General features: G+C 40.9%; 1 protein-coding gene across 1 annotated transcript; it reads right to left on the reverse strand.

The window, feature by feature from the left end:
* Nucleotides 1-3,905: 3,905 nt before the first annotated feature.
* On the reverse strand, nucleotides 3,906-23,674 carry LOC126291759 (zinc finger protein 622). The gene is made up of 3 exons (XM_049985440.1): nucleotides 22,680-23,674; nucleotides 22,063-22,179; nucleotides 3,906-5,157 (listed from the first exon to the last, which is right to left on the reverse strand). Exons 1-3 carry the CDS (start codon nucleotides 23,531-23,533, stop codon nucleotides 5,046-5,048), a joined length of 1,083 nt encoding a protein of 360 aa, XP_049841397.1. The 5' UTR covers nucleotides 23,534-23,674; the 3' UTR covers nucleotides 3,906-5,045.
* Nucleotides 23,675-23,858: the final 184 nt, after the last annotated feature.

Raw genomic sequence — 23,858 nt, forward strand, 5'->3', positions numbered from 1 at the left:
AATCAAAATGAGGGACCAATAACCTAGCAGTTTGGTCCCTCCCCAACCTCTTTTAAACCAACCAACCAAACAAACAACCCGAAGGCAGCTCGGCAAGCCCCTCGGCTTCGCAGACGGCGAGCCATAGGGGTAGATTCGAATGTGTCAGTTGCCAGTGGAGATGTAATTTGCTGACATCTGTAATTATTCTGAGCTGCGGGTAGCACTGCCTTCGTCTTCACGGATGACACCGCCTGCTAGCATTTGACCGCTGTGACTACCGATCGTATCGTGGGGAAAGTATGGTGACATTGAGAGCGAAGCGACCACTGCACAGATACTGCATGGCAAAGCAGTGTCACGAGGCTCCAATCAGATGCTAGGAAGAATCCGTGCCTTCTGTAGATCTGAGGTGCCACCGCCACACCTCGGCACCGAAATAGCGTCGCCAGAGTCCAGAAGTGCAGTTCTGGTCAAGGTCAGATCCTACCCACTTTCAGGAAATTCCTGTCGGAGTGGTGGTGGCGTGCTGCCTACTCACCATGTCACAGCCTGTGCGGACCATCAGGAAGTGAAGAGACTTCCATCTCCCATGAACTGGCCTACACACCAGTGCTATCAGAACTGTGTCAACAAGTGCCTACGAACTCATGTTGTCTAGTGACTGTAGTGAAGCAACAGTATGTCCATTCTCAACTTGTATCAATCATCCACTCAGTAATCATGACTCCTTGAGTGTGTTATGAACTTCAAGTCTCGTGTGCAGTTTCATGGCTACAGCTAAGCCTGGTAAGCAAAGACAAGTTTTGTTGTAATTAACTAAGTATTATGTATTCATTGTGTTCTAATTAACTGTATTATTACTATCCACCTCAGTTTCCAAGAAGCCAGACACAACAGAAAGACACCAGCTGCAGAGATTTACCAAAGAGGTCTTTGAAACTGGATCTGTTTGCACACCTTGCACGTATTTGGCAGACATTGGCAACCACCTAAGACTTCTAGATCTCAAGTTTGGGATCATTTGCAAACAGGATTCCAGAAACACTTCGTACATAGCTCGCTAGTAACGTACTAACGCAAGTAGACAAGTGTAATGTGATGCGAATACATAGAAAGATAGGTCCCTTATCATTTAGCTACAAAATAGCAGGTCAGCAACTGGAAGCAGTTAATTCCATAATTTATCTGGGAGTACACATTAGGAGTGATTTAAAATGGAATGATCATATAAAGTTGATCGTCGGTAAAGCAGATGCCAGACTGAGATTCATTGGAAGAATCCTAAGGAAATGCAATCCGACAACAAAGGAAGTAGGTTACAGTACGATTGTTCGCCCACTGCTTGAATACTGCTCAGCAGTGTGGGATCCGCACCAGATAGGGTTGATAGAAGAGATAAAGAAGATCCAACGGAGAGCAGCGCGCTTCGTTACAGGATCATTTAGTAATCACGAAAGCGTTACGGAGATGATAGATAAACTCCGGTGGAAGACTCTGCAGGAGAGACGCTCAGTAGCTCGGTATGGGCTTTTGTTAAAGTTCCGAGAACATACCTTCACCGAAGAGTCAAGCAGTATATTGCTCCCTCCTACGTATATCTCACGAAGAGACCACGAGGATAAAATCAGAGAGTTTAGAGCCCACACAGAAGCATACCGACAATCCTCCTTTCCACGTACAATACGAGACTGGAATAGAAGGGAGAACCGATAGAGGTACTCAGGGTACCCTCCGCCACACACCGTCAGGTGGCTTGCAGAGTATGGATGTAGATGTAGAACGCGTTGGCAATACCGTCGCGAGGTCAGCTGCATACCTTACTCTTCCACAGTGATGCAATCACATTTAACCTTATATAGCTCCTGCCTTACTTGAATGCTATGCATTTGCTCTCATTGAACACTTCATTGTTCATTGTGTGCAATTCCTACATTATTTTGGACGGTTTGTCCTTCTGTACTGTATGACTTTAGATGTAGAACTTTGCACTACAAAAGCAGAACATTATCCTACAATTTGTTATTCAAGGATTGTTTTCTATTTGGTAAAAATGTTGTTGAAACAGTTTTACTGTTGAAGCAGCTTACCAGGATGGTGCTATGGACAAGACTCAAGGTACAAGTGGTTTGCTCGATTTAAAAATGGCGACATGTCAATTGATGACAAACCTCATTCTGATCGTCCATCAACTGCTCAAATCAATGAAAATATTGAAAAAAATTGAGAGCCTGTGGTCACAGACCGTTTTAAGAAGTTAAGAAGAAGATTTCACAACAGTGTTCGTCAAAAGAGACCCGATTTTTGGCAGACAAGAGACTGGTTCTTCCAACACAATGACACACCTGCACATATAAGATGTCTCTTAAGACAGTTCTTGGATAAAAATGGCGCGGTTCCGCTGCCCCACACAACTTACTTGCCTGACCTGGCTCCGTGCAACTCTTTCTTATTCCCATGCATGAAAAGGGGTATGTGAGGACTCTGATTCGACAACATTGAAGAAATCAGGCAAAAAAAAAAAAAAAAAAAAAAAAAAAACGAAGGAGGAGCTGTCAGCCATTTCTAAAGATGACCATAAAAATGTTTCAAACAGGTGGGACAAATGTATTAGTTATAATGGAGAGTATGTTGAATGGGACAAGGTTGTTTTGTAAACAATTAGAAAATATGTAGCTTTTAAAAAATACTGTTTTTTTTGGCATCTCCTTGTAAATGTAACTTTAATTTTGCCCACAACGGAACAGTATTCAGTGTTATGGTAGTTACAGTTAATACTTATGTTCACATGTGTACTCTTATGTTGATATGTATCAAAAAGGTATATGCTGCTTCTAAAATCATTATAAGATACAATATCACAAATATAATCTCATGGAAAAAAATAATTAAGGAAAGTAAATACATGTATGGATTACAGCTTTGTATGTGTTTGTTGTAACAGCAAGTTAAATTTCTGCAATGGGAAATAGTATATAGTTTCATTAACAGCTTATTCAACTGTGTCCTTGTGATACTTGCCTTATTAACTAAGCATTAGGACATGTTTTTGATCACTATCCAAACTGAGTTTTCTTCTACATAATTCCTCTTTTGTAAATAAGCCATTGTTTCCACTTTCACTTTGAGCTCATGTTCTGGCAAATGTACTAAAAATCTGGCTCCAGAATGATATTTTCACTCTGCAGCTGAGTGTGCGCTAATGTAAACTTCCTAGCAGATTAAAACTGTGTTCCGGACCAAGACTTGGACTCGGGACCTTTGCCTTTTGTGGTCAAGTGCTCTACCATCTGAGCTCTACCCAAGCACGACTCATGACCCATCCTCACAGCTTCAATTTTGCCAGTACCTTGTCTCCTACCTTCCAAACTTCACAGAAGCTCTCTGTCTGTAGCAGCATATCAGGTGTGAATGAGAGCCAGATGTCAACTGCTCATTTCAAGCACGCGGGAAACTGCATGAAGACCATGACAGACACAGTTCATTGACACATTTGTTGCACTCCTGGGTAGTTCTTATATTACATACCCATTAAGAGAGGGCAGCATGGTTTATCATTCCTCAAGATATTTTATGAGATTTTGCTATTTTCCTCAAGACTTTAATGTGAGATAAATTCCTGATCCTGTTTGGAGCTGTGTTAATCACCACCATTTAGTTGCTGAGTGACACTGCAAAAGAAGGGTTTTCATATAAACTGGATGGATCTTCAGGTGCTTTCAAAAGCAAGATCTTTATGTGTTTAACTTAAACATGCCAATGTTCTACAGGAGATTTCTTCTTCTTTCTTTAGTTTCAAGACTCCCAGCAGTTTCCAGTGCACTCTGTGTGTGACTTATGAAGTGATAGTTTAGGAGGTCACATTATTTAGTGTTTCCTCCTCAGAAACAGTATAAAAGGTTATCAGATACATATAAAAAATTCAATTCAAAAATAATTCTGCATATTTATTATGACATCCATGTGACACTCAGCACCATCATCAATACTGTATTTGGTGAATGAAACCATAATACCAGGAACACATTGTGTCTCATGTACCAAGAATACAATAGCAGGAATGGATTTTACACATACAAAAACTTTCAAAATATTTATCACCTCTTAACATGTGTTGCACACAGCTCAGCAACACACACTATAAACAGATTAAGTACACACGTATATCAGAAATGCAGTAGTTTGCTAAATGCTTAACTTATAAACATTGCAGAGTCACATGTTAGTCTTAACAATATGAGAAGCATCAAAACCAACGTGCTAATTAATCCAAAATTGAAGATTTCACAATCCAGAATAACAATAGCCCCCCCAAAAAATACAACCTACAATTGGTTGAGTTTTGAATAACACATGTTTGACAAATTTGTAAAAAATATAGCCATTCAACTCATGCAACAAGCAGTACACAAGGATCTCAACAAGAGAAACACTGTAACCTAATTACTGAACGCAAGCGCCCCCCCCCCCCCAAATGATCTCCCTACAGCTCAGCACCTTGTCTACAGATTGGGGAGTTGTTTTACAACATACAATTCCACTCACAATAAATAAACAATATGTGATATACATCAGTTTATATACATTTACAGCTACTTAACTGAGGCGCAACCATTCAGGTAATGTAAAAGCAAACACAGGTAACATAATTGTAATGATACTACTATGAACAATTAGAAGTAACATATGACAGAGTACTCCTCAGAATATAAGAACCCATCTTCAGGGTACTAACTGAAAGAATGTTGCAAACACCTTTAACTGCTTGATAATTACACTGTCCAAATATAAAAACAACTTATATTTAAATCTTGGTTGCAACTCATCACACCACACGTGAATGGCAAACTTAACATTGTCTCGAATATTCTCTGTGGGGGGTGCTGTTGTTTGAAATGCACATTATGGCTCTGTACAGACAAAAAACCTCTCTCACATTTGATGACTCTGCAGCACCCACAACTTTCTCACACCAGTTCAAAGCAATCTCAGCTCAATTACTGTTCAGTTAGACACACACAAAAATTGAAGACATTCCAGCAGTGATCCAACTGACAGCCAACGTCTCAGAAGTTGACTTGTGGCCGGAAGTGCTTCTGCAGCTTGTTGTTTTGCATACCCAGTTTGGTGCTGTACTTTGCTTGCAGTCGTTTCATGTAATGTATATCCCGGGCTTTCCTGCAACATAAATAAAAAAATCTCAATTAGTAAATGAGTATTTAATTGTAGCATGTGTTCAATGTTAATATGTTAATTCAATCTGGAAGTCTCGGCTGTAATACAAATAATGAAAGAAGTAAATGCTACACTCGCCAAAAACATGCTAACAACAAACATACTTATTCCTGGAGCACCAATCCCTTCTCCATACACACACCTTCCATGTTTTCCATGGTTACGATGTTCTTCTCAAAGAATCAGCATGGTAGGACTGTATAGTGGCCTGCATGTTAAGACAGTTGACATGGTTCTAAAGGTGTGTGTGCAAAGGTAAAATTGCAAGTCTATAGCTGACACTTGTCAATTGTCTCACTGTAGGAAGTCTGCTAATGTTATATGGAGGAAAAGGATTTTATATTTCACAGGTTCTGGTTTCAGCAGGGAATGTGCCGATGCCAGGCACAGAGTAGAACTTGGCATCCAGTATGGTCATCACCGAAAAGCAGTGGAAGGCTGTATCGGTGAGAAATTATAAGGATATACAGGTAATTAATATTTCTGTTGTGGTGGCAGTAAGCCGCACATTTGTTTTTCTTACAATCTGAAATTTCTCAGAAAGCAGCATTTGGAGAGAAACAGACCTTACGAATGAAAGGGTGTAGCAATACAGAATTTAGACACTATCACCAAGAACTTCACCACCTACGCCATGTATGGTATTGCACGTAATAAATAATTATTTTATTGAAATAATATTTGAGTTTAATGGAAACTAAAATTGCGAGATTTGCTAAAATTTTGAAAGGTGTGTGATCTCATAGCACATCACTGAGATGCTCTTATAGAAAAGTATTTTGGTGTAAAAAGAGCAGGAATGAGTTATAAACTGTGCAAGTATAAAGAATACACTTGCCCGTCACCAAAAGATAACTAATAAAAATGCTGAAAACTTTTTATTTTGTAATAGAACTGCTAGAGCAGAAAGCAACAGTTCATCAATTTTGGTTGAGTGCTCAATTGAGTATCATTGTCAGTTGTGTGAGCAACCAAGAGTAACTAGGAACAGCTGCAGCAGAGTTAAGGTCTCTCTTCTCAGAGGGGTGGAGGGGAGGTGGGGGCAGGGGGCTGTATAAGAGGATTAAGAAGTGCTGGTCCCATGGATATTAAATCTCTGCAATACTACGAGTAGATCGATTAGTGGATCAAATGGCTGTTAAATAATAAGAAAAGTCTAAATATTTGTAATGTTGTGGGTGTACCTAAAGAATAAATAAATACAATATTTTCATAGGTCCAGAAACACACAAATCATTTATCAATTATGGGCAATAAGTGAGCTGACACAAGAACACTGATACTCATCACTTCACCAGTAGAACATGAATATAACACTTGTCAAAACGTGACTGTTTTTTCAACACAATCTCGCAACTGGGATCCCGAGAGTCTCAGCAGAAACAATGCAATATGGTGCAGTGGGAAGTCACATTACTGGACTCTTATTTACAACGGCAGTTATATTCGCATCTGGCCAAACAGATTTACGTTTTCTATGACTTCTTATATCACGAACAATATATTCTGGGGCAGTTCCTTTAAAACGGCACAGTCAATTTCCTTCCACAATTCAAACTAGCGCTCCACCTACAATAATCTCATTATAGATAAGATATTACACCCTCGTCTTCCTTCTCCCCATTACCACTGACAGCACATCCTAGCTGTGTAGATGGTTCTTGTGTGCTCTTATTTAAAGATGTTAAAGTTGAGGCCTCTATCTTGCCGCTTAGCTCTGAATACTCTCCAAAACCAGTACAGATGAAACAGATTGAACTTTACAATGCACTATCATAGGTTGTCCACATATCACTTTTGTGTCACTAATTTGGTACCATCATCAAATTGTAAACTGAAACTTTATTTGGTCTTTCATTATCATCACTGGTATTTACCTCAGTGGACCAAATGACACACAGGCAAAACTAGTGGAGGACTGTAGTCATTCATTTATTTATTTCACCTGTGGTTGACAATGTAGTTTCTAGAAAAGGATTTCAGAACTTTAGCATTTTTCATGACCATCAGTGATGCTGGCATTAACAGAATATTCCGCTGGAGCCAGAACATATAAAATGTTCATCTTCGAGCTGTAAATATTAATACCCCTGGGTCTGATGCTCGTTGGCTGAGGTGGTCACAATTACTGCTGGGTCTTCCTCTGGCAATCCTACCATCTGTGGATGACGACATTTGGCTGTGTACGTGCCATAAAATGGAAGAGATTCTATTGCCACTTTTAGCTTGCAGTGGTCCAATTTGAGCGGAGCATTTCATTCCTTCAAACTTGTTAAATAAACATTTCATTAGTCAAGTCTTGACAAAGCATTTAGACACACTTGCTCTATCAAAAAAGTCCTGGGTTGAACTGATAGGTAAATTTCTTCAGTCAGTCAAAGCCATCATTCGCTTTTCATGCACAATAAGGTGGAACAGATCCTAGTGTAACTGTGCAGGTCCTGGAGTGATTGAAAAAGGACAAAGTTCACCATAAGAAAAGCTTGTGTTTTTGAAAGCCAGTTCTCCCTGCCAAGAAAAATACACTTTCTGTACGCCCATCTTTTTAGTAACCTATACATCTCATGCACAACAAAAGCTAGGTGCATTTCACTTAATTCAGTTTGAAGAAACTGAAACTTTGAATCTGTAACCCCATACACAATCTCACAGTGCACACAGCACATTCGAACGAAGTCCAAATTGGACAGCACTCAAGACATTTCCAAGCTGGCTGTTAAGGTGACTAGCACACAAAAACTACGTTTTCAGAACACAAACTGTAAAGTGTGTAACTGTGGCCTCTTGCAAATCACTGGAACCTACAAACATTAACAATATCCACTCCTCCCACATACCACGTTCGTGCAGAAATAAAAAGCTAATTTACATACTTTTACCACCAAAACTAAGCAGGATGTCAGTTTTAAGCTCTGATTTATTCAGATACATCCTAATCCCTCTCTTCCTTTTCCTTATATTATATTATATTATATATTGGGTTTTTCCCGCATCTTTCGGTGAACGTTTCTTGCTCAGATTTTACATTATTTATGTACTTCTTGTGTTTTCATCTTCCACCATAGATTCTTGCTCCTTCCATCTATGTCAATACAGAAAAGTTTCCTTATCGCTAGCCAGAACCCAGCCCCACTATTGTTCCTGCGTTGTTATCTGGCTCATTGAATCTCCACAAATGGCCTACCATCAAATTACCCACCTCTTACTGCAATCTCTCTTTCCAGAAAGGCCTCCATTTGTTCATATTCTGCCAGTCCTTAGCCCTCACCAACATAGTCCTGCAAAACTACGCAAATAAAGCTCAAAGCCCCTGGCAACAACTCCATTTCATCTGCAAAATTCTCCTGCTCTACAACCCCAAATTTCTGTATCTCATCTTTCATACTGAAACTCTTGCCCTCAAGGAACTAGAGCAACATGCACAATGCCACCTCAAAAAACCCTCTTTCCTCTTCACCACCAACTCCTGCCTTGGGCTACCACTATCCACCAACTGTACAACAGCCTCCACACCTACTGCACATCCCCTCACATCCAAAAGCCTTAGTAATTCTTCCCAAAGGCCTTACCTTATGTTCCACTCCAATCATTGTGGCCTTGTTAAATCTCTCTTCTCCTCGTCCTGGTCCCTACAGTGGAAACACTTTTTCGCCAGCAACCCTACCCAATCAGACTCAACCCAAAACCAATTCTGGATTCTACCGGACTCAGTGCACCCCTCCATTCAACTGTGATCCACCCTCACTGCCCCCAAACCATACCCTGTTAACATTACAAAATTTCTTAACCTCAACCCTTGCTCGCCATCATTCTCCAAATCCTTCAACATGCATGGTAACCTTATATCCGCAGAAAGAACTGTAATCCACCAACCAAAAACTGATCGTGGTCGATAATCCTGCTTGCTGATGAAGGCTCCACCTTCAATTCCTGCTACAGTCACCCCTTTCCAGGAATCTAACAGAATCTCCAGTCTCTCCTCAAATCCTTTGGTGCATCTCATAACCTCTCTTCTGTGTCTCTCCCTCTCTTCACTCCTACCACTCCCTCCACTCCTACCTCCTTCATGTTTCCTAACATCCATAAACCCAACTACTCAATACAACCCATTTTTGGTAGGTTACTTTGCTCCCACTGACAGAATGTCTGCTCTTGTAGACCAATACCTGCAGCCCATCAATCACTACATTACTTCCCATATACAAGACACTAACCATTTCCTTCATAGCACTCTGCTTGTCACTACTGATACCATCTCCCCTTACCTAACATCCCTAATGCCGATGGCCTTGCCACTATTGAGCACTATCTTTCCTGGTCACCAAGGCCAACTATATCCTCACCCACAATAACTTCACCTTCAAAGGCATCACCTACAAACAAATTTAGCTAGATGAATCCATCCTAACCACCCAGAGTCCCACACCCCTCACCTCGTTCTGATTCACTGATGATATCTTTGTGATCTTGATAAAGGATGAGGACACACTATCCACATTATTCCAGAATCTTAACACCTTCCGAATTTGCTTAACAGGGTTCTCCTCATCCCAACAAGCCATCTTCCTTGATTTAGACCTCCACCTCTCAAAGATGGCTACATCAGTACCTCCGTCCATATCAAACCCACCAACTATCAGCAATAGCTCTGCTCCAATAGCTGCCACCCATTCCGTACCAAGAAGCCTCTTCCATAAAGTCCAGCCCCAATAGCGGTCTCATCTGTAGTGACAAGCATCCCTCTCCAAATATACAAGCCTTCACAGACCAAAACTGCCCTCCCTGCCTCATACAGAAAAAGATATCCTGTGCCTTATTTCTCCAGTGATCGACCACCTCCTGAAGTCCCACTGTTCGGCCACAAAGGAGTGTTTCTCTTGTGACTCAGTCCCACCCAGGGCTTAAGCAACTGAATCACATTCGCCACAAAGGTTATGACTGCCCCTCTTTGTACCCTGAAATAAGGAATGTTCGATGTACTATCCTCCCCACCTTTCCTACATTGGTATTTCGCTGCCCACTGAACCTACAATATCCACTTCCATCCGTATTCTATTCTTCCATCCAACCCCTTACCTCAAGCCTCATATTCCTGTGACAGAAATATGATGTAAGGCCTATCCCACATATCCCACCTCCTCCACCACCACCACCACCACCACCACCACCACCAACTCCAGTCCAGTCTCAAGCATAACCTTTCTCATCAAACTCAGGGCTATCTGAGAAGGCTGTCATGTGATCTACTAAGCTGCAACCACTGTGCTGTGTTCTACATGGGCATGGCAACTGACAAATTGTCTGTCTGCATAAACATCTTTCTTGTTGAAGATGAATAAAACATTTCTCTCTGCAAGGCACTCAGATAACACACTTATTATTTAACAGCTACATGATTGTTTAATTAATAATGATGATTCATATTAATGTACATGTAAAATGAAGGTATATTCAAGTAAATTATTCATAGTATTTTTGAGCATATGTTGTTATAATGATGAAATATTTTCACAGTTAACACTGGAAAGTCAAATGTGAATTTCAATTTACGTTTATAAACCTAACAATGTAATAAACTGATTGTAACTAAATAAAAATAGTTATTTTACAACCTTATTTGGCTTTTGACATATTAAAAGTCCAAATTCCTACAGACTATGCACAAAGTACTGCACTTACCCAATAAAATACAATTTATTTTAATATGTTCTCACCGGAGCACCATCATGAAATTTGACACACACCTTAACAAATAATGTACAAGTAACACACATTTAATATATATATATATATATATATATATATATATATATAAAACAGAAAGAAACTTCCACATGGGAAAAATATATTAAAAACAAAGATTCCAAGACTTACCAAGCGGGAAAGCGCCGGCAGACAGGCACATGAACAAAACACACACACAGAATTACGAGCTTTCGCAACTGGCAGTTGCTTCGTCAGGAAAGAGGGAAGGAGAGGGAAAAATGAAAGGATGTGGGTTTTAAGGGAGAGGGTAAGGAGTCATTCCAATCCCGGGAGTGGAAAGACTTCCCTTAGGGTAAAAAAAGGACAGGTGTACACTCGCACACACACATAATTTACTTCCAAACCATAGCCTAAAATTTTCAACGCTTTCAACATAACCGCTGCTATAAAATCCATTGTTCCAAGTTTACAAACATTTCGTGTAAACTCGTGAATACTATTTCACAGCTTCAGTTCCTTTCACCCATTACACAACCATCTCAGTTTTTTTCCAACAACTTTCGTTTTATTTCCATTCCCGTTTTTCCCACAAAACCGATCATTTTTTAGCAGCTTCCCACAGGTTTACACGTTATTATTTCTTCATCAAACAATTGTTAGCCTCATTATCATAACCTGCCAGTACATAACCAGTCCTTTGAATACATTTACACACATATTCTTCGAGATTTTATTCGAAAATTTCTTTCGAATTTTATTTTTTCGCAAATTATTTTTTCGAAACTTTTTTCGAAAAAATTTTTTTGTCGAAATTTTCTTGAATTTCCCCACCCTTTAACGTGATCTGGAGACAACATAACTACCCAACCTTTGCACCCATTGTTGTTCACCAACCTAAGTTCAGCACATGATCAGCATAGCTCATCTCAAACCAACACTTTTTCGACTTTTTTCACACCTTTATCTCTCCCTATATAAGTCTCTCTTTACTTTCACTTTAACCTCATATTACCCTTTCCACCTACCAATACCATGTCAACCTCACAACATCCCTACAACGACCCCATTAAATTTTATTTACATTCCCTCCGCAAACATGCCTTCACCCTAGCCAGATTACGCTCCCATATTTTATTTACTCAGGCTTGTCTGACATTTGGCATTACTCCCAAAGGCCTCACACTTAAAGTTCCCATCTCTGGCTGCAATCCTTCTTTCCATCAGTCCTTATACCAGTTCCAAACAGCACAATCCATAGCCCTCACCCGCCTAATCCTTCACCTATACATCGACTCGGCCAATGAACACACCCGTCAACTCCTATCCCAAATCAAAGTCCTCAATCTTTCCTCTCCCACATCCACACCGGCTGTACATAGCATCCTCCTACAGGCCAACCGCAAATTAGAACAACATGCCACCCTCCACCTCAAAAAACTATCCAATCTCCTGGTTTCCCACCTCCGGAAAGGCAACTCACTCACCCTCCACAACCTTTCCAACAAACCTCAACCTCCTCTCATTGCACACAGACCCAGTCTCTCCCATCTACTCAATCTCCCACTTCCAGCTCCACTCCCCCCAACACCTCAAAATTCTAGTCAACACAATCTGGAACCACAACACCCCAATTCAGTAGTTAACCTTTCCTCCAAACCCCTCTCCCAATCCGAAACCTCTGTCCTATCCAAAGGCCTCACCTTCAGCCCCACTCCCAGGTTCAACCAAACTGCCCTTGTCAAGGATTTACTGTCCTACACTCTTGGGATATGTGTGTGTGTGTGTGTGTGTGTGTGTGTGTGTGTGTGTGTGTGTGTGTGTGTGCGCGCGCGAGTGTACACCTGTCCTTTTTTTACCCTAAGGGAAGTCTTTCCGCTCCCGGGATTGGAATGACTCCTTACCCTCTCCCTTAAAACCCACATCCTTTCATTTTTCCCTCTCCTTCCCTCTTTCCTGATGAAGCAACTGCCAGTTGCGAAAGCTCGTAATTCTGTGTGTGTGTTTTGTTCATGTGCCTGTCTGCCGGCGCTTTCCCGCTTGGTAAGTCTTGGAATCTTCGTTTTTAATATATTTTTCCCATGTGGAAGTTTCTTTCTGTTTTATATATATATATATATATATATATATATATATATATATATATATACACACACTGATTTTTTTATTTTAAAAATAATAAATAATTTCATCTGGCAAAATTCAGCCGTGTTATCAATATCATCAATTAGCTCATACTTTTAAAACTTACGAGAAACTGAAAAAAATAGTACAAATTTAAGGTCCAAGTCAAACAGTTTTTGGGATATGACGATTTTAAGGTTGTAAAAAATACCAAAAATCAAATGATTTTGGAAGTTTTAAAATTAATAACCAAAAATAAAAGGCCCAAAAAATTTTAATTTGGAATTTTACAAGCAAACAACTATTACTATAAATGTACAAAAATGATCAATATCTGAGGTGTCAAGAACAAGACTGTGCATTAAAAAGATGAATACAATATGCACTTTACTCACTCCTCTACACAAAACAGGTGAACTGTTATCTGTTACTGCACAACAGATGCCGTGGTACAACACCATCTGAATACCACTGCAGATCATCAAGTCACACTTAATGTACATCCTGGAAACAATTCAATGGAGGAGCTGGTGCTATTATGTTGATTTACCAGGCACCCACAGCTGATAATAATTCATGTCCTTAGTGGCATACTGTCCACAAGTTCAACAAGGCACTGTTGGTCCAGATTGTCCCACTCCTCAACAGCGATTCGGCGTAGATCCCTCACAGTGGTTGGTGGGTCACATCATACACAAACAGCCCTTATCAATCTATCCCAGGCATGTTCAATAGGGTTAATGTCTGGAGAATATGCTGGCCACCAATATGCTGCCGATAAGGTTGCACTATCGGTCGGAGGATGGCATTCGCGTATCTCACATCTGTTATGCCACCTTCCACGACAACCAGTGGCGTATGTCAGCCTCACATAATGCCACCCCAAAACATCAGGGAGCCTCCACCTTCTCGCACTAGCTGGACAGTGTGTGTAAGGCGTTCAGCTTGACCGCATTGGCCCTAAACACGTCTCCGACGACTGTCTGGTTGAAGGCATCTGCAACACTCACTCACCGGTGAAGAGAAGATGATAGCAATCCTGAGCGGTACATTCGGCATGTTGTTGGGCCCATCTGTACTGCACTGCCTAGTGTCATGGTTGCAAATATTATTGCATTGCTGTTAGTGTCCCTCCGAGCCATAAACCATAGGTAGCGGTCATCCACAGCAGTAGTAGCCCTTGGGCAGCTTGAGCAAGGCATATCACCACACAGTTCCTGTCTCTCTGTATCTCCTCCATGTCCAAACATCACTTTGGTTCACTCTGAGATGCCTGGACGCTTCCTTTGTTGAGAGCCCTTCCTGGCACAAGGTAACAATGCGGAAACAATCAAACCGGGGTACTGACCATCTAAGCATGGTTGGACTACAGACAACACGACGTGTACCTCCTTGCTGGTCAAATGACTGGAACTGATCAGCTGTTGGACCCCCTCCGACTAATAGGCGCTGCTCATGGATGGTTGTTTACATCTTTGGGTGGGTTTAGTGACAGCTCTGAACAGTCAAAGGGACTGTGTCTGTGATACACCATCCACAGGTTAACGTCTATCTTCAGGAGTTCTGGCAATCGAGGTGATGCAAAACTGTTTTTGATGTGTGTATATAACACTAGGAGTGATTGAGCTTGTAACTGCCACAGTATAACACAAAAGGTGCCACTAAGAGCCCCTATCACACGGGTATAAAATTATTTAACAAATTTTGAAACTATATACAATCGACATGCATGTATGAGTTGCACTTGTGTGAATGTGTGTGTGTAGGTTGTCTAACTCAAAAGAAGGCCTTTTGACCAAAAGCTTACTTGTTTAGCATTCGCTTTGTTGTTCCTGTCTGTGACTCAACGTCTCCACTATACTGTAACAGTGTCATTACCTTGTGGTCCTTCCACCTGGGACAGGGCATGGAAACGGGGCTTGCCCCCCCACAATCAATTTGTGCGAGGACAGGGACAGACTAATGAAAAATTCCGATGGCTGAGAGACTGATATTTTCTGTAGGTTCCATACACCCCTTTACGAACAAACAACGTGAATATTATCTATGCCATCTTACTAGCCCTAAACTCTCCTTCAATCCTGATGCTCTCTGCCTATCTTAGACATTCTGTACATATATTAAAAACAAAGATTCCAAGACTTACCAAGCGGGAAAGCGCCGGCAGACAGGCACATGAACAAAACACACAAACACACACACAGAATTACTAGCTTTCGCAACCGATGGTTGCTTCTTCAGGAAGGAGAGGGAAAGACGAAAGGATGTGGGTTTTAAGGGAGAGGGTAAGGAGTCATTCCAATCCCGGGAGCGGAAAGACTTCCCTTAGGGGAAAAAAAAGGACAGGTGTACGCGCGCACACACACACACACACACACACACACACACACACACACACACACACACACACACACAAGCAGACATATTTAAAGGCAAAGAGTAAGGGCAGAGATGTCAGTCGAGGCGGAAGTACAGAGGCAAAGAAGTTGTTGAAAGACAGGTGAGGTAGGAGCGGCGGCAACTTGAAATTAGCGGAGGTTGAGGCCTGGCGGATATCGAGAAGAGAGGATATACTGAAGGGCGAGTTCCCATCTCCGGAGTTCGGATAGGTTGGTGTTGGTGGGAAGTATCCAGATAACTCGGACGATGTAACACTGTGCCAAGATGTGCTGGCCGTGCATCAAGGCATGTTTAGCCACAGGGTGATCCTCATTACCAACAAACACTGTCTGCCTGTGTCCATTCATGCGAATGGACAGTTTGTTGCTGGTCATTCCCACATAGAAAGCGTCACAGTGCAGGCAGGTCAGTTGGTAAATCACGTGGGTGCTTTCACATGTGGCTCTCCCTTTGATCGTGTACACCTTCCGGGTTACAGGACTGGAGTAGGTGGTGGTGGGAGGGTGCATAGGACAGGTTTTACACCGGGGGCGGTTGCAAGGGTAGGAGCCAGAGGGTAGGGAAGGTGGTTTGGGGATTTCATAGGGATGAACCAAGAGGTTACGAAGTTTAGGTGGACGGCGGAAAGACACTCTTGGTGGAGTGGGGAGGATTTCATGAAGGATGGATCTCATTTCGGGGCACGATTTTAGGAAGTCGTATCCCTGCTGGAGAGCCACATTCAAGGTCTGATCCAGTCCCGGGAAGTATTCTGTCACAAGTAGGGCACTTTTAGGGTTCTTCTGTGAGAGGATCTGGGTTTGAGGGGATGAGGAAGTGGCTCTGGTTATCTGCTTCTGTACCAGGTTGGGAGGGTAGTTGCGGGATGCGAAAGCTGTTTTCAGGTTGTTGGTGTAATGGTCGAGGGATTCAGGACTGGAGCAGATTCGTTTGCCACGAAGGCCTAGGCTGTAGGGAAGGTACCGTTTGATATGGAATGGGTGGCAGCTGTCATAATGGAGGTACTGTTACTTGTTGGTGGGTCTGATGTGGACGGATGTGTGCAGCTGGCCATTGGACAGATGGAGGTCAACGTCTAGGAAAGTGGCATGGGATTTGGAGTAGGACCAGGTGAATCTGATGGAACCAAAGGAGTTGAGGTTGGAGAGGAAATTCTGGAGTTGTTCTTCACTGTGAGTCCAGATCATGAAGATGTCATCAATAAATCTGTACCAAACTTTGGGTTGATCTACGTAGGCAGAGATACGTTCTGTGGGGGCTTGGTAACCAGCTACAATGGGGCGGCCAGGATGTTTGAGTTTGTGAATTTTAGGAAGTCTCCCTTAAAACCCACATCCTTTCGTCTTTCCCTCTCCTTCCTGAAGAAGCAACCATCGGTTGCGAAAGCTAGTAATTCTGTGTGTGTGTTTGTGTGTTTTGTTCATGTGCCTGTCTGCCGGCGCTTTCCCGCTTGGTAAGTCTTGGAATCTTTGTTTTTAATACACACACACACACACACACACACACACACACACACACACACACACACACACACACACACATCTATCCGCACATGAATGAGAGTCACGTATTGCACGCAGGGAATGTTGTGCTTACTGCAAAGAATATTGAGAAAATCTGTGCACAAACTCTTGTAAATGAGACAATAATAACTGCAAAAGTGCAACAAAATACTTAAAGAGACGTTACTGTTTTCAATTATACAATTTTCATTATAGCTTCAATTTAGTGTAGTGTGTTTTTATGAATCTAATAAAAAGAAACAAAATTTACATGGATTTGTATTTATGTACTATACAAAAAGGCTTTTTGATCTAGGATTCATAATCAAGATTTTAACCTTAAATATACACTACAATAACAGATTTTGGATAGAGTGTGGTATTGAAGCCCCTCCCCTCCTTGTGGTGGCAGAGTTACCTGTAGTGCACCTCAACGTCTAGAGTAGGTTGAGGAATTTTATGCTGGCAAATCCAATCAATGTGAATGACAAATAGAGGTTACAGTAATCTGATGAACCTTAGTGCAGTCTAATGTTAATGTTCACACCATATTTAACACATTCTACCATATTTAATAAAAGTTTCATCAGAAAATCGAACACTGCAAGGCAAGTTCAGCTATCTGCAAGATTCTGGTGGGTATTCTGAGCATTGTTTACATATATTGTACATTAACTAGGAGAAATGGAAGGAGGTTAACTATGTAATTTTACTTAGTTCTTTGAAGGGAAGATGCAAAGCAGCCATCTACAGAAAAAGCAGAATATGCATAATAATGTGTTAAAAACTTAAGTAAAGAAGCAATCTGAGGCTCTGTGCTAGTAAGCATACTGTTAGATTACGAGAAAAAATAATACTTAGATTAAGACTCAGTTCCTATTTAGTTCTGGGCAGCCAATAAAGACATACATTAGCGACTTTAAGACTGCAGTGTGTATAAAGTTCTCCCGAGTATAAATACCGTGCAGCCATAGGCTGGACAATTACGACATTATTCGTTTTGTAAATAAAAATGAGCCTTTTTCTTGCTGCAATCATTTCATTTGTTCCAGATGGGTTTTACCTCTTCCTTTAAGGCGTCTTCAGTGGAATCTACGATGACACAGTTTTGTTTTGCTATGGGATATTTGTAGATTATAAAACAGTTCAAGTCTTATTTTCTATGTAATTAAGTTAACCAAGGTTTTGGCTGGCACCTGCATTTCCTTTTATCTGGTCATGAGCTGGAGATCATACTATAATGAAACTTGTGAAAAATAAGCACATTTTCGCATTACAAACTTGTCCTTCACAATCTTTATGTTCCTTCCATTAATTGCTGTGGAGCACTATTTTTATTCGATCACTAGTTGCAGATATTTGACCAAAAACTGTGATTTAAAGTCATAACTCAATTTGGAGATTTACTGCTTCAGATACAGTTGGAAATAAAAAAGCAAAACATTTCTTGTGCAGATGCAAAAAGCAATTTCAGTTGCAAAATGGAACTCAATCTGATATCCTACACACATTGTCGTGCAGAAGCTGAAAGGAAAATAGGAAACCTACCAATAGACAAAATCATTGTGTGAGATAAGCAATCAAACCAAGAGCTGATTGAATTTAGGGGGAATACCAAGTAGGCTGAGGTGTGAATGGCAATTTGGATCGAGGACGGAAGCACGCTAGGGTAGACCGTGCAGTTGTGCAAAGCCAGCGTGCCACGATGATGTAGCGGTTAGCACGTCTGCCTAGTGAGCAGTAAACACCGGTTCCAATTCTGGCCCTGGCACAAATTTGCATTCATTACTTCAGTCTGTATGTGTACATACAAGTGCTATTTGTTTCAAACAACCAAATTGCCAATGACGCATCTAACTGCACCATTGATCTGACTCAAAAGTTTTGTAACAAATTTGCTCTTCAATTCCCAATCTCTTCTTGGCTTTAGGTTTGTCACAGAAGTGGTACTCCTGCAGGAGAGAAAAAAAGAGCTGTATGGAAAGACTGAAGCACTGAGTTGAACTGTGGAGGGAATTACAGAAGTGTCCAATTCCACCTGTCTGCTTTGACCAATGACGTCACCAATATGGCAGAAACAACCATTCACGATGACTCCAATATGACGCCTATGACGTCATTACGTAAACATGACAACAAGAATGAAAATAGATTAAACAACCAACACACACATCTTCCTCCAAAAATATAACCAAACTAACAGGATCAGCATGGGAAATTAGGGTTTTTTGAGTGGGGGCAAACTAAGTACAAACACATAAAAACACACACCAGCATCTCAAACCACACAAAATGACGACATAAATCGACAACAAAAAATTTCCATATTCCACTACATTCACAATATCCTCAGGAATCGGTCACTGCACTTCACTTACATAGCTCAACTGCAATTCTCAATACCACAATATAAAACTCCAAGAACTCCAGAAATTACTCCCCCATCACAACCATCGATACCACAAAACAAACAAAATTGGAATTGAACACTTCACTTGACCTATATAGGTCAACAGCAGCTCACGATACCAAACCACACATAGCTACGACGGCGCATTGGAATTTGACACTTCCCTTGACCTATATAGGTCAACAGCAGCTCATGATACCAAACCACACATAGCTACGACGGCGCATTGGAATTTGACACTTCCCTTGACCTATATAGGTCAACAGCAGCTCACAATACCAAAACATACATAGCTGCGACACATTGGAATTGGACACTTCTCATGACCTGTATAGTTCAAAAACAACAATACCAAAAAAATTTAAATCGAGTAGTTCCAAAAAGATACATAAATCAACCCCAACTGCCAATAGCAAAACATCAACCACTAACAAATGCAGTAAATACCACTGATCAAACAATAAATACTCCACCAAACACCTAAACACGCGAAAAACACCCCCCAAAAAATGACTACTTACCACAACAAAGTTCCGGCACTACACACTAGATCAGCCCCCCCCCCCAACAACAAGAACCAAAACAAACTCTCAACCCACCCCCAACCTACCAACCCCCCACCCCAACCCAACCAACCTTTACCGTCCCCCCAAAATCAAAGATCCATCAACAAATAAAAACAAAAAATAAGCAAATCTCAATCACCAATACAATTCAAAAACAAATGCAACAAAACAGATCTTGCACAACATAATCTCTAAAACAACCACCACTCCCCACCCACCTAAATCCACAAACATTAACAACAACTTCCCCCACCTCCTGCCCGAAACGCAGCCCCCCCCCCCCCCACCCTCACAACACATCCTTAACCAACCACCTTCGGCCTACACATTTTACTTATAGCACTTTAAAAAACACGAAAAATGCAACAGTCCCCTGGGACGCTCTTCTGCCAACAATACTCATCTAAATGAGACTGAAGGTTAGAAGAGCACCTATTCCCGCTCCCAATAACTGACATAACTGTCCCCCAAAACCCCTCTATCTTATTTGTGCACACCCCAGTATCATAATTATCAAATTCTAAACTATGGTTAACAGCTAAATGATCATAACCCCTCTGGCCAAACGCCCTATAAGATGAAAAAGCATCGGAAACTACTGTACTTCCCTCCTCTATATACTCCTTTATAATGAATCCCACCAATTCCCTCTTCATATGCCCCTCCAAAACCCTAAAAAGACACTCTGAATAACCACACCGGAAACAACAACCCTCCCACCCATAAACCAACTGGAGACTTACTCCTCCCATACTTCCTTTTCCCAAACTGCGACTCACCACCACCACCACCACCACCACCACCACCACCACCCCAGGAATACCCAACTTACCCATGTACTTAATATATTCAGAATAAACTTCCCTACAATATGAAAACCAGTCAAAGACCTTGCTACCTATCACTCACACCAACTTCATGTGCATAAAAACTATGGGAGGATCTATAACAAAAATAATGTGTCATCAAAACTATCTCTCTCATGCCCAACCTAGACCTCTAGAACCAGGTACCATGGCTTACAGAGCGCCAAAGTTTGTCCCTTCGGCACCGCCACATGTAACAGCCCCCAGTCCAAGACGTTGGAACTCTGGCCAACTGCATGTTCTGCTGACACATGCCGCATTTCACAATCTTAGCCAGCAGCCCGAATAATTGCAAGAATTTAATCCCCCATTCCAGCCCACAAACGAGCGCTACTGTATTTGTCAGTCACATCCATACCTAACAAAAGCAGCCACAAATTAAATTAAACAACATACCACGCAACATACAACAAACAACACAATAACTTAAACACAACAGCAACTTAATTCTTAACTCACTGAAACCAATTTCTGTTGAACAGTCATCACAACTGACAACTGAGCAGTTCAAGCAGTGATACAAAAATGAGCCCAATACACCACATAACACGCGAACCATAAAGACACCACCAGAGGACACCACTAACTGCAACAAAACGACATCTACAAACACTCTCATAAACTAAACTCCGCACTGTCGTGACGTCACACACCACAACACCCATATGTCATGGTTCAGAGCCGACAGGTGGGATTGGATGCCTCCGTTGACCCCTGTGGAGTGACTATTTCTTGAAACACTGTCCACAAAAGCCAGAGGTACAGGTTTGATTCTCAGTCTGCAATAATATTTTAATTACCCAACAATTTAATAGTGATGTACTTTTTTCTGCAGACTGAAAGTCTAATTTTCTAATACAGAAATATACCTGCCCACTCACTGGGGGCTCATCGTAAGTGCAGTACGTAAGTCAACACAGAACAGCTAAAATTCTCTGTAAAAGGAAAAGCTGTTTTTGAACACCTCTGAACGTAATGATATATTAAATATACAGGAATCAATACGCTTATTACACTCATAATGCAAATGGGATTTCCAAATATTACTATTTTCAGGCACATTTCTTGTTGTAACTACACCTTGTTCTCACCCTAACGTGCCAACAAAATATGAGCAGGATGTAATGACCATGTTCTGAAATTATTAAATAGTATAGGCCTAGTGATTGCAGTTACATATAAAATTCTCAACAGTTTCAGCTACAGCAAAACTGGATGTCCTGAGGACCAAGCATAGGTCCTAACAACAACATGGGTAAGCTCTGTGAGCATCTTACCTTGCAGCCAATTCCTGCTGTGTTTCTGTCCAACCTAGAGCTCTATATTGTGCCAGAACTCTGTGAAGCTTCTTCTGGTGAGGGGTCGCAACTGCACTTTCCGGCTTCAAGTTTTGCCTGGAACATCACACAAATTAAATAACTTGCAGGAATGGCAATGCTTACTTCTTTCCTGTGTCTGCATTTAGTTTGTTAATGACTTTTAAACCGCATTACGGAAAAAAAATCTCGGACCAACAGAGATTGTCAAGAGCACGTGCCAGTTACTATTGTATTATAGCTATGTCATGTCAATAACAGCTCCTGTGAAACATGTTTTTATTATCAGTTTGAAAAAGCTTTAAGGGCTAATCAACTAGAATTCAACAGACAGGATATTTTCCTGTGCTGTGAAATTGTATGATTTACACATTGATCATCATTCAGTTTGCTGAACAAGTACCAAAGCTTATCAATGTACTGATTTATGTCTTAAGATTATCAGAAGGCACCTAATTCCTCCAGTGCAATTCCTTTTTGACAATGCTACCATACACTAAAACTCAGAAGTGTGAAACAAGCAAAATTGAACAATTATTTTTTTAAATTTATTTATAATTAATATTTTCAATACTAACTTGTAGTATCTCAAGAGAGACCGATGACCTATTACTGTCCCAGAAGGCAAAACAAGCTGGTAATCAGAATCATCTAATGTTGTGATATCCACTTCTTCATCTGGATCTTTATCTTGGTCGGGATAACTTGAGCTGTAGTCATAGAAATCTGCGTATTCTGTCAGTGCTTCACCCTCGTGCAACATTTTACAATGACCTTTGTCTTGCATATGTTGCTTTGCCGCTTCAGCAGAATAAAATGTTCTGCCTCTGTCATTGCACCAAAGGCACATAAAATCTTGTGAAACCTTTTCACCCAGATACATTAGGAGACCTTTCAAATCGACCACGTATTCAGCATCTGGTATAAAGAACGAGTGAGCAACAGACATATGCTTCAAGTTTTTCATTAAGTTTCTACTATGATGTGAACAAAATAAGCAATTATTATTCAGTATTGGGTTATCTTCAGAGTCGTCGTCCCATTCGTCTGAATCAACCTCTTCGATCTCGGAATCTTCTGAATCTACATCATTTTCAGGTTTCTTCTTTTCTGGGGTTCCTGAACTGCTGAAACTATTAGTTAGTAAACTTTCTTGATGCTTTTTCGAATTCAAATGATTTTCATAGGCGTTCTTAGTATTAAAAAGCTTTCTGCAAGAATCGCAATGAAAAGAACAGTTCTTATTTAAATCATTATCTTCTTCCCTCTGCAGCAGTACTCTTCGCTGAAATTCCTCAGCTGTCACAGGCGACAACTCTGCAACTTTTCTTTTCAAATTATATCGATGCCAGTCAGTCTTATAGTGCATTCGTTGTATTTCCGCACTGGTAAACGCAACACGACAAGTGATACATGTGTATTTTCCACTCATGTCAAACGTTTTGGCGCTGATAAACGGAGAAAATAATAATTTAGACTATGCTTCACACCCAAATTAAAAAAAAAGATTAAATAAAAAATTGAACACAATTTCCACACTTCTTACACAACCACTCTTTCTCACTCATTTGTTATGATATGGCAGATATGATGTTATCACTTACAACCAGAGACTTTGCTACGTAGACACCCGAAGCTGTTTTGTTCTGGGTGCTTTCTGAAATGTTACAGAATTCTTATTTTTTTAAGTATGAAAACTCTAGATAGTTTCAACATCTATGAAACATTTATTTTATATTGTTTAACACGAAAAAAAT

This window comes from Schistocerca gregaria, chromosome 9, assembly GCF_023897955.1.
Source record: "Schistocerca gregaria isolate iqSchGreg1 chromosome 9, iqSchGreg1.2, whole genome shotgun sequence".
NCBI lineage: Eukaryota > Metazoa > Arthropoda > Insecta > Orthoptera > Acrididae > Schistocerca > Schistocerca gregaria.

Coding starts and splice junctions, on each gene's coding strand:
- LOC126291759 (XM_049985440.1), bottom strand. CDS start 23,533: ATGAGTGGAAAATACACATGTATCACTTGTCGTGTTGCGTTTACCAGT. Junction 22,180..22,679: donor TCTCTCTTGAGATACTACAA/GTTAGTATTGAA, acceptor GTGATGTTCCAG/GCAAAACTTGAAGCCGGAAA. Junction 5,158..22,062: donor CAGCAGGAATTGGCTGCAAG/GTAAGATGCTCA, acceptor TTTATGTTGCAG/GAAAGCCCGGGATATACATT.